The sequence below is a fragment of the Augochlora pura genome, chromosome 9, assembly GCF_028453695.1.
Source record: "Augochlora pura isolate Apur16 chromosome 9, APUR_v2.2.1, whole genome shotgun sequence".
NCBI classification, from domain to species: Eukaryota; Metazoa; Arthropoda; class Insecta; order Hymenoptera; family Halictidae; genus Augochlora; species Augochlora pura.
The window spans coordinates 13,404,740-13,419,086 of NC_135780.1; the positions used below are offsets into that span (position 1 = coordinate 13,404,740).

The following is a 14,347-nucleotide window of genomic DNA, read 5'->3' on the forward strand; positions in this document are numbered from 1 at the left end:
GTCGTCAAATGCCTGGAACACATTCGCTTAAACATTTTTACACTGCGCGGCAATTTTACATTCAGCTGACCGATGAATATGCGCCGACGCGGCCGAAGTAATCAAGATTTTTTAACAGACCGTGAAACTTAAAAGTGAAACACGGCGCACATTTAGCCGTCCGCCGGTCACGTGCATACATAATGAAAAGACTGGCGCGGAATAGATTTAATCTGTTTCGCGGAAGCTGCGTTTTATAGGCAGATAATGTTCCCCGGAATTGTGCGCGGATCTGTTTAATCCCAATAAACGATACAGTTTTCTCGCCCCTCCTTTGAGCGCAAGAGTCGGATATCGGAATCGGATGATCGCGTTCGAGTTTCCCCGACGTTCTTTGGGATCGGGGATTATTGAAAATAAAGTTTGCGGCGTGTACGAAAATGTATCGCGGTTCAGCGAATTCAGTGCAACGTTTACCTTGTTTAAATAATTAATTTTCGTTCCTTCGATCTTATTCCGCGCTGTGAAATTGGGAAAATGAGTTTAATAGAAAGAAGTTGTTGTTTGATATAAAGATATTATTAATAAAATTCTGCGGGTTATTTTCGAGATAGGAGTTATTGACCGAGCTTTGTACTTTTTAATAAGCCGTGGCAGATACTTGTTTAATTTATAATAACGTATAATATAACGAAATATCTCGATTTGTCCTTATGTAAGGTGAAAACGTCGTTTTCGCCTTACGTATCAAAGAATTCGGATCTGAGGTGAAGAAGGCGCAGCAGCAACGAACGACCGAGCACGCGACGTAAAATCCTACTCCCCTAAGCACCGATATTAATAATTAGCATCGCACCAACTGCATGAGTACGATTTACGTGTCCGCAATAGATATAAAGCAACAGCTTCGAGCAAATAGGAGGTAGAGTTACCGGAAGCCGAATTATAATCGGAAATCATATTTTCCCTGCTAAGCTGGATCCGGCGACCTATGTAGCGACCGTCCTTGTGTATGTCGGCCGCGCATCAAGTAAGTTCTCACTGACACAGCCACCATCAGACACACAGTCACGCAGCGCGTGCGAGCGCGCGCGCTTAACGGTGAGCTTTTTAAACCTTATCCATAAAAGGAGGTAAAATATTATTTCGATCCTCTCAAAAGACACCGCGCGCGACGCGACGCGATGGGACGCGACGGGATCGGAGAAGACCGATGCCAATCCCCTCAGCATTCAGGATGAAAGGTTCGAATCGTTGTCGCGCGGAAAATTTTAAAAAGATGTTTGCCCCTTTCACGGCTTTCAAACTGCGGACGCGGACCGCGGCGAATCCGGAGAAGTTTGCCGGAGTCAAAGAAAAATCGCCGCCGCAGCGCCATGTCAATTTCATTTGCTTCCTTGTAAATGGACCTACGGAATAATCTCGGAAGTCGAGTCGCACGCCTTCGAAGCGGATTCGACGTTCGCGAGGTGGAAAAGCGAGGAAATAGTTGGTCCAATATTTTCGAAATTTAAATAGCTTTACGCGTTCTTTAAAATTTTGTTCGCTTTTTAATCCATCGCTCGGCGCGATTTAAAAGTCAATGCATTTGTAAAAATATCTACGTAAGGCTTTTATTTACCATTACTATAATTTTCTTTAAATTTTTGTAGATATCATTCGCGTCAATATTAATCGATATTTTATTCAAGTATCGCTGACTGGTTCCAAATTTTTCTTTCGTTTATCTCTTTAATTATTCCACGTTCTCCAGTGCGCTAATATCTTTTTAAAAGATCATTCCGCCCACGGACAAAGTGACAGAGAGATTATTCCATGTGGAGTACGAAGCGCCGTATTTTTAGCCGAATGTAATTTATGAACGGAATTACGTAACTCGTCATTCAGTCTCACCTGGTTTATTATGTAGGTCGGAGAAGCTTCATTTTTAGACATCCCCGGGAATTACGGTTATTTCGAAGAGAAGCTTTCGAAAACACAGAAAGCAGGGGCCTCCTCTCAAAAATTCAGCTCTGTTCGAGATCAAAGTTGTGCTTGTCAATTAGATCCAATCAAACGCTAAGGAAGAAATTACGAATAAAAGACTTGCAGTTTTCGAGTGACGGGACCAAAACCAAAAATGGTTGTAGTTTGAAGGTGTTGATTTAGAGTTCAATTAGAATAATTATCTTCAATATCGTTGTGACTTTTTCGTAACGAAGATGTCTCGTGTGTAATAAAATATCAGAGAATGAAATGCTCCACATGGAATAATAGCGCGACAGAATGCGTTTGTGGATCGGCACGATCAACCCCTAGCGTAATCGTCGCGCAAGAAAATCTGCCCGCGAGCTATTCGAAATCGGCTTTCATTCAAAAAATAAATCGAAGAAAAAATGACGCTTTCGGAAATCCAGTCGATTATCGTTCGTAAATTGAATCGATTATGATAGAGGAAACGATGCGTTGAAAAACGGGGCGATCCCGGTCAGACCGCGAACGTGGATAGTATTTCACCTCCTGGTTGTTCACGATACGTGTCGGCACTAACGTTTGCCCCCCCTTCTGTTCTCCCGCGCGTCGCTGAACTACCACCGACTAACCATGCCTGTTGCAGACCGACAGCCTATACAACTACAAAGAACATTATCAGCAGCAGCACCGGCAGGAAATGCAGCAGTACAGCTACCAGTTACCGAGCAACAGTTCGAGCCAACTAACACTGCCACTAACGCGCAGCCTCTACCACTCCTCGATAGTTAGCCCCTTGCAAAACTCCTTCGTCCACGCTAACAATCGTCCGTCCACCCTGCCGCACCACGAGACCGTCAATCACCTGTCGTCGGCGCATCCGGACGAGGACCAGCAGAACTACGCGAACCACGACGGCGCGAGGCAGCCGCGGCGGCACGCGAGCCGCGGCAACGAGCGGGGCCAGAAGTACAGGAAGCACAAGAGGACCGACCGGAAGTCGAAGCAGAGGCGGGCGGAGCGGGCCTGCGAGACCAGCTTCCACCAGGTCCAGGAGCTCGGCATACCCGAGACCTGTAAGATCGCCTATCCCCATTACTACGAGGACAACATCGCCGAGTGCCCGACCGAGTACCACAGGTTAAACCCGGCCGCGCGGCAACAGATCTGGGAGCGGCGGTCGAACCGCAGCCAAGGGGAGACCGCGTATTACGCGGACCCCGGCGGCGACACCAAGACACGCAACAAATCGAAAAGACTGTCGTCCACGTCGAATCTCGGCGACGGACGATCGCCGTCCGCGCCGACGATAATGCAGTACGCCGACCTGCACTTCCGGGACGTCGGTCAGGAGATCGATGTCTGAAAGGTCAGTAGAAACGACGGCCGTAAATTGCTTGCCTTCCTCGCGGACGCTGCGACGGGATAACGGTATTAAGGAGATCCGGCCGAACGGCGCGTCCTCCAACATGGATCCAGCAAAATTCACCGGCAGAGGGGGTGTCTACCAGCTTGGCGGTTCCTTCTCTCACTACGACCGCTAACATTTTCATTTCGCTGTTCTCGAAGCCGGAGCTTTCTTGCCAAGAGACTCGTTTATCCTAGTAAAAATCGGGACCAAGATCGTTCAGCAGTGTACTGAAAAAAAAAAATGTAAAATTAAGTGAAATATCGATGGCAAAAATTCTGACGACGTCCGAGGAAGAAGAAAGAGAATTTAGAGAGTCCATTAAGCGATCTTTTGTTCCCGTTCCAGAATCTGATTAAGCGTCGGAAGGAATCGTGCGTCGTAAAGTACCTCGTCGGTTTAGGATTAAAAAACTGTAACGCTTCTCTTTGCAAGAAATCTCTTAACGATGATCGCGTTAAGCGGAAAACAGCACCGTCATGCCAACCAATCTCGTCGCCAGCCGCTGAAATCCGGAATTTAAGGAATCGCGTCAGCCCGAAAGCTATAGCTAAAGATATTTCGCGTTGAAACGTAATTTCCGATTTCCTGCATCTATTTAGAACGCGATCGAACGGCTGCAATCTGGCGCATCGGTTATTTAGGAATATAAATGCTTATTCGAGCTCCGTGGATAATTATTGTATGAAATTATAAAAGGGGAGAGAATATATTGAAACTCCCCTGTGCCTTTGTTCGAGACAAAATTAAATCGGCCGACTTTCAAACACAAAATTGAACTGGTAACATCAATTTTAGATTGCACTTAAAATTATTCAACCCCTTGTTGAATAATTTAATTTCAAAAACCCATTTTCTTTAAAATTTCAGTAATTCGATTGCAATCGTTCTTAAGAAGAAAAAGGTCAATTTATATTCGCATCGTTTGCTTTATTTAAACGTTTAAATATTGATGGCAATAAATCAGCGTTTTATTCAGACCGAGAAGAATAGGGTAGATTTCCGTGGAAAATCGCAACGCGTCAGACTCGTCAACGTATGCCAAGGGGTTAATTTCGCTAATAGGGTGGCTGAACGGTTCCGGTGCAGCGCGCCTCTGGAAGAATATCGGTCCGCAAGCTGGTAGACGGCCGGCGCTGGCTCCATCGAGAGCAAAGTCGAGCGGATTAACGCGTTTCGAGTTAAAATCTTATCTACAGTTCGCGTACCGACCTGTAATCGTGGTTACAGTGGCGCAAACTTGTGCCCCTCCTTGCGTCGGCCGCCGACTTCACAGTTTTACTCTGGAGGGTTGGTTTCCGCGCCAGGTAGAACTCCCCGGTTGACACGAACTTTGGGCAAACTGTGCTCCGCGTTAGCGTACGGTAGACGCAGCCTGCTCTACTCTCAAGTGGACACGAGAGCTGGCAAACTATTTTTGGGAAAGTGTTGCTCTTGTTGCAGATACGTAACGCTATACGGGGTTTTAGTCGTAACAAATACGCGCGAGGGCACGAACCCTCCCGGGAGTCTCTCGCCCGCAAAACGCCGCGGTAACGGCGGATTTCACAATTCTGTTCGGGCAAATCGATGGATTTGTGGCGTGGATTATTTACGTTTATTTTATCGACGATTTTTAATAGCCACCTTGCAAATATTAAAATTGCCTGTTACCACGTAATTCAATTGGTAATTAATCTTTGATCATTTCAATAGTTTAATAATTTTAATACAGTTTAATAATTTTTATAGTTGGATAATTTCGTACTAAATAATTAAATTATAAGAATGGACAGTCGATGGACAGCGGATATTTTACATTTATCAGAAAATTGAGCAGTCGAAATGCTAGGAACAGTAAAAACAATTTAAAATATTAAAGACAGCGTTACATTCTTTTCAATCTATCTAACAAACAGAGAAAATACATTTTTATTCTCCAAGGTAGACAATTTTTATTTCATAGAGAAATCCGCTGTCCACTCATCGATTACAAATCCGAACTCTTCGTCATAAATCTAGGAAATCCTTCTGTGATATAAGTAATTAAGCTCGACAATTCCAATAGCGTATAGCAAAGTCTAAAATAAGTTAAATCCATGTAAATCGCATTCGCCAGCATTTGAGAAATTAATTCCATTGTAATGTATGCGATCGAAAATGGCAGCGCTCTTAATCATAATTAATTCCGCAGCGATCGACGCGATTACGCGAGACAATTTGTACGTAATACTTAGATCTAAGTTATCCGTTTAGACTATCGTATAGCGCGCGTATCGATCGCGATTTCCTTCGACCGAACCGTGATCTCCTTGATACTATTGCACCGTCACCTTGGTGAAAGAGAAATATTTCATTGAGAAATCTGTATCTCATTAATGATTTATAAGCCGCGCGCGCGCGCGGATACTTTGCGAATATCGCTGGGAGTCTTGTTCTATCGCCGCTAGCGGCTCTGATTCATGCCCAACCTTGTTTCGTTCCGCGAGCTACACTCGCCGCGAGCATGTATTCCAGAACGTTCGAGTAACCGTGGTGTCTGTCCGGGGAAATATTTTCGAATCTCGAGCGAGCGACGGCGAGAGAAACCGTTTTTCATTCGGCGTCGAGAACTATGCCGAATCGAGAATAAAAAATGCTCTTCGCCACACGGTTCGTGGTTTTCGCTCGCTTCGAGTCGCCGGTTCGCTCTGATCGAGCACAGGTAGGACGTGTTTGATTTTTGTTTGTTTCCCACTCGGCCGAAAAGACGATCCGCATTTTTCCTGTTTGCGTTTGCGTGCATCTTGCTTTTTGTTCGCCCCGTTGCTGCTTCTCATTGAATTAACTTTCGCGAGGCTTGTGTTGTCCACGCTGCGTGAATCTTCCACTGTGAAAAACTGATTTTGTACGTCTGTTCAGTTTGTCGATCGGCGTCCGCCCGCAGCGTCGGTAAGTATACCGATCCACGGCGATGGATCGACGAAACCAACGCGGCCAACCAGCACAGAAATCATTACGAGCGTGTATTATAACCTTGTAACAATTTCCGTAGGCATCCGCACACGCTGAAAGAGAGTCGAACCGCGCGCGAGCCGCTGAATTATTCCGACACGCCTGTGAATCAGGTTCTCACCGAAGCGACGCGCAGGCTTCGAATTCGATCGCGAATCGACGCGATTACGTCGACAACGTCCGCGGGACTCGAGCGTGTATTAATACCTGTGCCTGTTTTAGACACCGCGGATTTTATTTCCGGAGCGCCTCGATGGACGTGGGACGAAAATTTCAATCTGTTCGACGATAGAGAGACGACGGCAAGCTGACGAATGTCCGAGAACAATTTGCGTTTACTTCGATTCGCCGGGAACACTTCGCGAGAAAATATTCCGAGGCTCGCCGTGGCTCCTTAGAGAGACAGGAGAGCGTTTTCGGTTTGGAAACCGAGAGAAGGCGTATTTTTGCCGGTCCACATGCCAATTGTATGTAAATGTTTGTTCGTAGGAGGGTCAGCAGACAAAGAGCGATACGTACATTTACTAGGACAATTTTGGCGTCCGGCGTGCCTTGTAGGTACATTGCATTCTATGAATTACGTCTCGTATTGCTTGTGAACCAATTATCTGTCAGTTCGCCATGGAAAACCAGTACATGTACCAAAAATACACCGTAGATCGCGCGACGAAAACGATCGGCTTCCCGGTGTCGCGGTCGTTTAATCCTTTGCACCGAGACGCGAACGCTTTCCGGCATGCAGAACGATTTTTCTACGATCAAACGCTTGTTGCTACTTCGATGTCAGATTTTCAGCTGCGATTCCATTGTCCACGAATTACGTTTGTTCGATCTACAGTTCATTGTTTAACGTAGACCTTTTGCCGACTTTAACAAATAAAGCTAGGTACTACTAATTGTCATCAGAGAAATCTGTGACTATTTGTAACGCTTCGTTTATTATATTGTATTTTGTAATTCGAGATTTGTTCGAAATAATTGACTCGTTTTCGAGTCGTTCACAGCTACATTTGACTATTAACCCCTTGCACTATAAAGCTCTACTAAATATGAATATTATTAATTTCTTCTGCGTCGGAGTAAAAATAAATTCCTCTGTTGTCAAAGGTGAAAAATCGTCTGATCCTATTAGGAAAATGATTAAATACAGTCAAAGCATGAATAGAGCGTTAGTGCAAGGGGTTAATGTTTAAATAATAATATTAGAATACCATCTACTAATATTAAAATATTTTTAATACCATAGAAAATAATTTTCAATTATTTGACATTATCAATGTAAATGATATTTTAATTTTTCAATCTTTCAGCTGCGAGCGACTGGTAAACGTTTATAAAATGTGATAATAAAATATGTAAAATATTAGATATAAATATCGTATATATAATTGTGTTTAAAAAATGTATAATAGGGCTGTAAATATCACGGTTTCGCTGATGGACACACCGTTCCGTTTAATTTTACAGGCAGCGACGCGCCCTAATACACGCGTGTAATTAGTCGAACAAGTCATCGTTGTACCTTCGAAAAGCAAATCCTCCTAATTATCCATTACGCATAAACATGCTTCCGCCGCGAGCTGGCCGGTGCAAAGGATTAATTGCTATTGTTTCATGATTTCTGGGCGAAACAGCGCGGCGTTTATAATTCGGTCAAGCCCGGTGTTCGAGCAGATAAACGCGCTATTGGGTTGCGATGTATCAGGCGGCGAATTGTAAAGTATGCTGAAACACCGTCGCGTTGTCAGAACGACACCATGGATTCAAGTAACCAATACCTTCACCGTAACTTAACAAAATATAATAATAGAGGATATTGATAGATATAAAAATGTATAAAGCACCAAATAATCCAGGCTGTATAAACGCAAGATATTTTTATTATTTTCGTTTAGAAAGAGAGAAAATCAATCGTTCATACGACCGTCAGAATTCTCAGATAAAAATCTTATCTGTTATTTACGAGGCCGGCGCGATTGCGGCACGTCGGCGAAGTGCAGCGGGAAATGCCAAACAAACGTTCTATATATGTATATATTGCAACCCAATAGTCGGTGGCAATCCACGGCTAATGCAAACACCGGGCCGCGTGCGTCGCTCTAAAAAAATCTGCTATATTGCCGTGCAAAAAGCGACGTAACGAATGTAAGTCTCGTAAAAAGCGTTCGCGCGGCTCTGTGTCACAGGCCGGAACGATTTTCTTTTTGATCGACGGAAGGGGTTCGCCGCCGGAACCATCGACAACAAGCTACTAAATTTCGTTTCGGTTACGGCTCGATATGACACTTGCGAAGTATCGGTAATGAACAAAGCAGTGATTCGCGTTATCGCGTCCGCTAACGAACGACGTCCGCGCGTGATTGGCCATTAAAATTCTACCCGGCAGTAACACGGTTTATTCGCCCGAACAATAAACTCGTCCCGACACCTACACACGTGTGCTCATGAAAGTTTAGAACCCGACCGGTTAGAAACGCGTTGATTTACCGCTGAAATAACGATATCGCTTTACCTTGCGTTTAATTGTGCATGGCTCGGAGTTCGAGTTATTTGCCATAACTGCCCCATCAACGGGCAACGCCGGCGGTACGCTGCGACCCAACGCTCCCCTAAGACGGTACAGAATGTTAATATTAATGACGTTTCGTCAATAACCATCGCCGTGTCGCGCGACGCTGCCTCAACGTTAAATTGTATTTGGACTGCTGCCGCTATTATTTCATTTCTTAGTATTATTCTAAGTCCTATAAATTATAATTATTTCCTTAAGTCATAGATATCTGCATTTCTCTTGTCACGCAACTATAACTTTTATTCCTATAATTTAAACAGAAAAAAAATTTACCATTATTGCTAAAAGAATTTTTAGTACATTCTCCAAACATTACTTTGTCATCCATGCTAATTATTTATTCAAAATAATCAATAGCACTCGTTCAAAAAAATCGCGAACTAAGCCTCCAAAAATCTTATTATCAACGATTTAAATTTCTCGAAATATTCTCCGTTCAATAACAATAAAATATAACAATCGTACAATTATTTCGCCGGTGAAATGCACACGGCAGCAGTCTAAAAATCGCGCGGAAGTCTTGGGAAAAGGTAAACAGGAAACGTGGTAGCTGCATTCGAGGATTCTCGGAAAGAGTGACTTCGCAGAACTGCACCGCCCAAGTACATATTTCTTAATCCCGTTTCTTTTATGGACAGCCATAAATCGCGGGCATACTTTGATACGCATGTGTATACGTGCACGTATATACACGTTCTCCTTTCTTTTTTTGCGGTGCGTTCGCTGTATACAGTGCAAACAGGAATCCGTTCGCGTTGCATCGAATTAATCCCGGCCGATAAAGGAGCGCATTTATACGCGAGAAAGAGCTGCACCGGAACATACTGTCTGCGTGTATATATTAGGCTGGAAACTATGAAACGGGCGTTTTTGATTAGGCTGTGCTCGGTTGCGGCGCCCGTTTCATAGTTTCCAAGCTAAGAATTAATACATTTTGGGTTGGAAACTATGAAACGGGCGTTTTTGGTTAGCCTGTGCTCGGTTGCGACGCCCGTTTCATAGTTTTCAAGCTAATATACAGGGTGTATCAAAATTATATATATTCCGGGATATGTGGAGTTCCCGAGACCATTTCAAGTAACCTTTTGTGTTCTATACAGAGTGACCAAAGTTCAAACTAGTCATTAATTTCTATTATAATAGAGAAAAGATTTTCGAGCGAATATATTTGTATCGTCTTATCGGAAACGCTGGAATTTGTAGGCATTATTTATCTAACATAGTTAACTGTTAACAATTATTTCTGTTCGCCTTAATCTATTAACTATTGTCATTTATATTTTTCAATAATTATATGAAACGAATTATTATTTTAAATCATATTATTTTGTTAAATAGTTTCGAGTATTTTTAACGCAGCGAAGGTTCCATCGCCGATTTTAACGAGAATGTTTTGCACATTCCGGTCGATATAGTTAATCGATACGGTTGCTAAGAGCTTCGGGAATTTTTTGATGTTACACGATAGCTGCCGACGACAGCTGCACCGTTGAAAAAGTATCTAAATAATTCTCCGTGGCCGACGCGGCTCGCGCCTGCACGGCCCGTAATAATTTTAATTCTCTCCGGCCGATAATTTCGCCCTCGGAATATCGTGACGGTAACATAAACCCAGTTTTAATTCGACATCGATGCGATACGATGCCCCACAAAATCTGTCTCTTGCAATTCCGTCAAAATTAAGCGATCATTCTGCTACGATCATTCTGCGTTCGCCGATGATCGCAAGAGCAAGTTGCCAATACAATACAGCGCCAATTATTTATCGTAGAAAGATATGATTTTGTCAACCAAATTTTAGTTATTCCTGTAATTTAAAGGAGCAAAAATTAGGGAGAGACAAATTACAATAGCCTCGCATTTGGCAACTGCCCCCTGCGATCAGAAATGACCATGCACCCCCGGAAGAGCCACACGGCTACGGCCAATCGCCTCGTTGCCCTAACCGTGCAGACAGTAATCGTAATTAACAAGCGTATGAATTCCGGCAAAAAGAAGGCCGGACGAGTGTTGGTCGGTGCAGCCGAAGGAAAGCTCGGGTGAAACGGACGCCGTTGAATAGTACGGCGGCGAAGAATGGCCGGCCCCGTCTTTTCTCGGTACATTGAGCACGAATATCGCCACAGTTCCACCGGAACAGTTCCCGTGGCTTTCGAGACCCAGCCCCGCCTCTCGTTCCGCGCGGCGTAAACGCTGCGGGGAACCTGCCCCATCATCGACCATGCCCCCTCCCAAAAATCGAAGACATAAGGCATTCGACTAAAAGGCACTCGTTGCGATGTTCTGTTTACGCAGCCCTTCAAACCGGAATTTTCGGATCTTGACTACGCCGACGTGGACTACCGATCTTACGGGCCGATCAACTACAAAGCCGCCAGCATCGCGCTCCTCCAAAAGCAACAGGCGCAGAGGCAGCGGGAACAACAGCTCCAGGAACGACGGCCCCAGATGTACGGTGTCTCGGACGAGAACGAAGAGCTTCTTTAACCCTTCCCGTGTTCGCTTGCCTCCTGAACACCCCCTCCTTAACCCCCTTCCCCTCCACCTGCCAATCCTATCCTTCCTTACCCCTCCTCTTCCCTTGGTCCCGATTAATCGCGAGTTCCTCGTGTGTCCGAGTCGCACGCTCGGTGGCCGTGTATTTTTACGAAGGTGTGCAGAGAAAACTGTCGTTAATTTACTTACGTAAGCCCAGAGCCAGGCCACCTCGCTCGCCTCTCGATCCCACCGACCGGCCGGCCAGCTCCCAAACAAGCTTTAATTGTCGTTGTTTATACTCGACGTTTCGATCGCATCGGCGATCTCTCGCCGCGATTAGATTGGCTCCGCCAGACCGCCGTATCGCCGGCCGTGATTAAGCCGGCGGTTTTTTTTTCCGATCGCGCCGATTCGAAACGAGATCTCCCTCGCGATCTGTTGATCATCCGTCGCGGGCGACGCGCCCGTCGAGTCGTAACCCGCTCCTCGTAGCTTTTATTTATTCGTTTCTATAGCGAGCTCGAGGGTCGTTTCTAGTCGTTCACTGTTCCTTTTATTCCGAGGGGCAAGCACGCGCGTCGGCCGCGGGGGATGCAGATCGCCGCGTCTCCTTTGCTAGCTTGCGAAACCTTGAACGTTGTCAGATTTGGAATTTGAGATTTTGGTAGTTTTATAGAACGCTTGCGATCATTGTGCCGTTTAGTTTTGCGGTGTAACAGCTCCATTTTCCGATCTTTTTCTCCGATCGCGCCAAAGTGCGCCGCGCTTCTCCGACGCTAGACGCGGCCGCGGAATTAACCACTTAGCTGCGTCGATACATTTTCTTATTTATCAATCATATTGAGTGTAGTTTTCTTGGTAATTATTCTAGAATCATCCTAAAGCCAGCGAAATTAATGATTACCATAAGCATTTTGGCATAAATCGTAGAATTTTTATTATAAGATGTAAAATTGCTGTTTATTTATGGCGTGTATACACGTCGTACGCAGCTAACAGGTCAATTGCACAGTCTTCTATTAAATTTGCAATAAAGTGCGCGACTCGGTTGCTGAGAGGGCAGTTATCGGCTTTAAATAGTGCCAACGAGTACGGTTTCAAAATTAACCAACTCCTATCTCGCGTTTTGCGATTATAAATACGATTTGTTTGCGGCGGGCGATAATAAACGCGTCGTCCGGTCTTTCCATGATTATAATAGGAACGGGGTTGGTCGAGTGGATGGTTGTAGTAAAAAGTACAGGTTTAATTAGCCCGTGTTGCAGAGAGACCCGCGTACGAATCTGTATTTATAAACCGCGATGGCGTGCCGACGAGTGGCTCCGGCATTATCTAAACGCAGATATCGCGATAGAATCGATTAACAGATCCAAGTGGATTACATCGCGTCGTACAACTTGGCAGCATACGTGTCGATATGTAGATGGCCGCGCGTAAAAAGTTTCCGAGCACTTCGAGGCGCTTGTAGATTCGTCGATAGAGGAAAGAGACGCGTGCGATACTTGACACCGTTTTCTATACGAATTACGAAATTTTTCAAGAACTACTTATGTGTCATTAACGATTAACCTCTTAGGCACGACGCGCCACTATAGTGGCTTTCGCGAATGTTGCGTGCTTTACTCAATTGTTTTATTAATTATCAAAGTGAACGATCAAAGTGAAAGTGTGTATATACGTTACACTAAGAAAAGAATATATGTAATTAATACCATACATAGTTATATGGAAAAAATGTATATTAAGAAAAATGGTAATTTAGTTATGAAGAAACTTTATTTAAAATCCAGCCGTGCCTAAGAGGTTGACGAGTTCAATAGGTTCGAAATAGTACGATGCTATTGTCAAAGTCTGCTTTTGTATTTTTTGGTATATTTTATTTACTCGCGTTTTTTATTCGCTCACTTTTAAATGCGAAATTCAATTTAAATTAATTCAGACCATTTCAAAGCTGTTCCAAATGCATTTCACAAACAGTTGCTAAAACATCGCAATCGCTCTACATTCTCTGTTAAATAATTTCGTCCAATTAATCGCAATTCGCTTTCGAAAAGAAAAATGAATGACCGTCGGTATCATCGGCGAGGGCGCGACGCCATTTTGTAGCAGCGGGATCTTGGGCGGATAGTTCGAGCGTCTTGAAAGTCAAACTTGCTCGAGCACACCGGCACACGGGAGCCAACTTAAGCAAGATAATGTTTGTGTGTATAGTATACAAGTGCAGGTATACGAATCTCTGCAAACGTTTACAAAAGCAGACCTTGGCTGAAGCCACTCGAAGCTGAAGCCTCTGCACTCGGGCCTTATTAGCCTCGTGCGCAAAATACGCTGCGAGAAAGTGAGACCCGCGCCCGATGGAACTTGCGCGCTGTCGCGGTAGTTGCTGTACAGCGAACGGCTGAACTATATCGATGATCCACAGGATTCGTATAAATTATTTCTTACCGTCCTCGACGACGCGATGCGCGAAAGATAAACGTGACGGGGATGGTCGCGCAGAGATAAGCTGAGCGATTTCGTTGAGTTGCAAACGTTTCTATTGGTTGGTTGCAATAATGAGTATTCGGCAGTCAGAAAATAATTATTCAGCAGTCAGACAATAATTATTTAGCGGTCTAATAACAAGTTTTCATCATTATTGCGCAATGCACTTCATCATCGGCTACCTTTTATCGCGTAAAATCGCAACAACATCGAAAAGTGGTTCGATTCATCTCGAGTCAGGTTTATTCGTTCCGCGACACGTTTATTCTTTCGTGCGACGCCGGCTCGCGAACGAAAGATGATTCACAAGAAACCTGTTGTTATTGGTAAAGTTACGCCTGCCCACGAGATCTGCATCGGAGATTTTATTTCGCCGATTAATCCGCCGACAACAGGTACGTGACGAAATCTCGGCTCGGCGGATTACGAATGCTCGTTTAATATGTGAAGTCACAGGCAACGAGCGGCGCTCGCATTAGTAAATTGCCGGGGCTCCGCGCTTA

The 14,347-nt window shown here is 44.5% G+C and overlaps 1 protein-coding gene across 1 annotated transcript in view; it reads left to right on the plus strand.

Annotated features, from left to right (window-relative positions):
- Nrm (neuromusculin) overlaps positions 1-11,310 on the plus strand; it is a 411,707-nt gene extending 400,397 nt beyond the window's left edge. The window contains exons 18-20 of the mRNA XM_078190748.1: positions 955-1,080; positions 2,576-3,298; positions 11,178-11,310. Coding sequence (XP_078046874.1) covers positions 955-1,080; positions 2,576-3,295 — 846 coding nt within the window. The 3' untranslated portion in view covers positions 3,296-3,298; positions 11,178-11,310. The remainder of the gene's footprint in view (positions 1-954; positions 1,081-2,575; positions 3,299-11,177) is intronic.
- Positions 11,311-14,347: the final 3,037 nt, after the last annotated feature.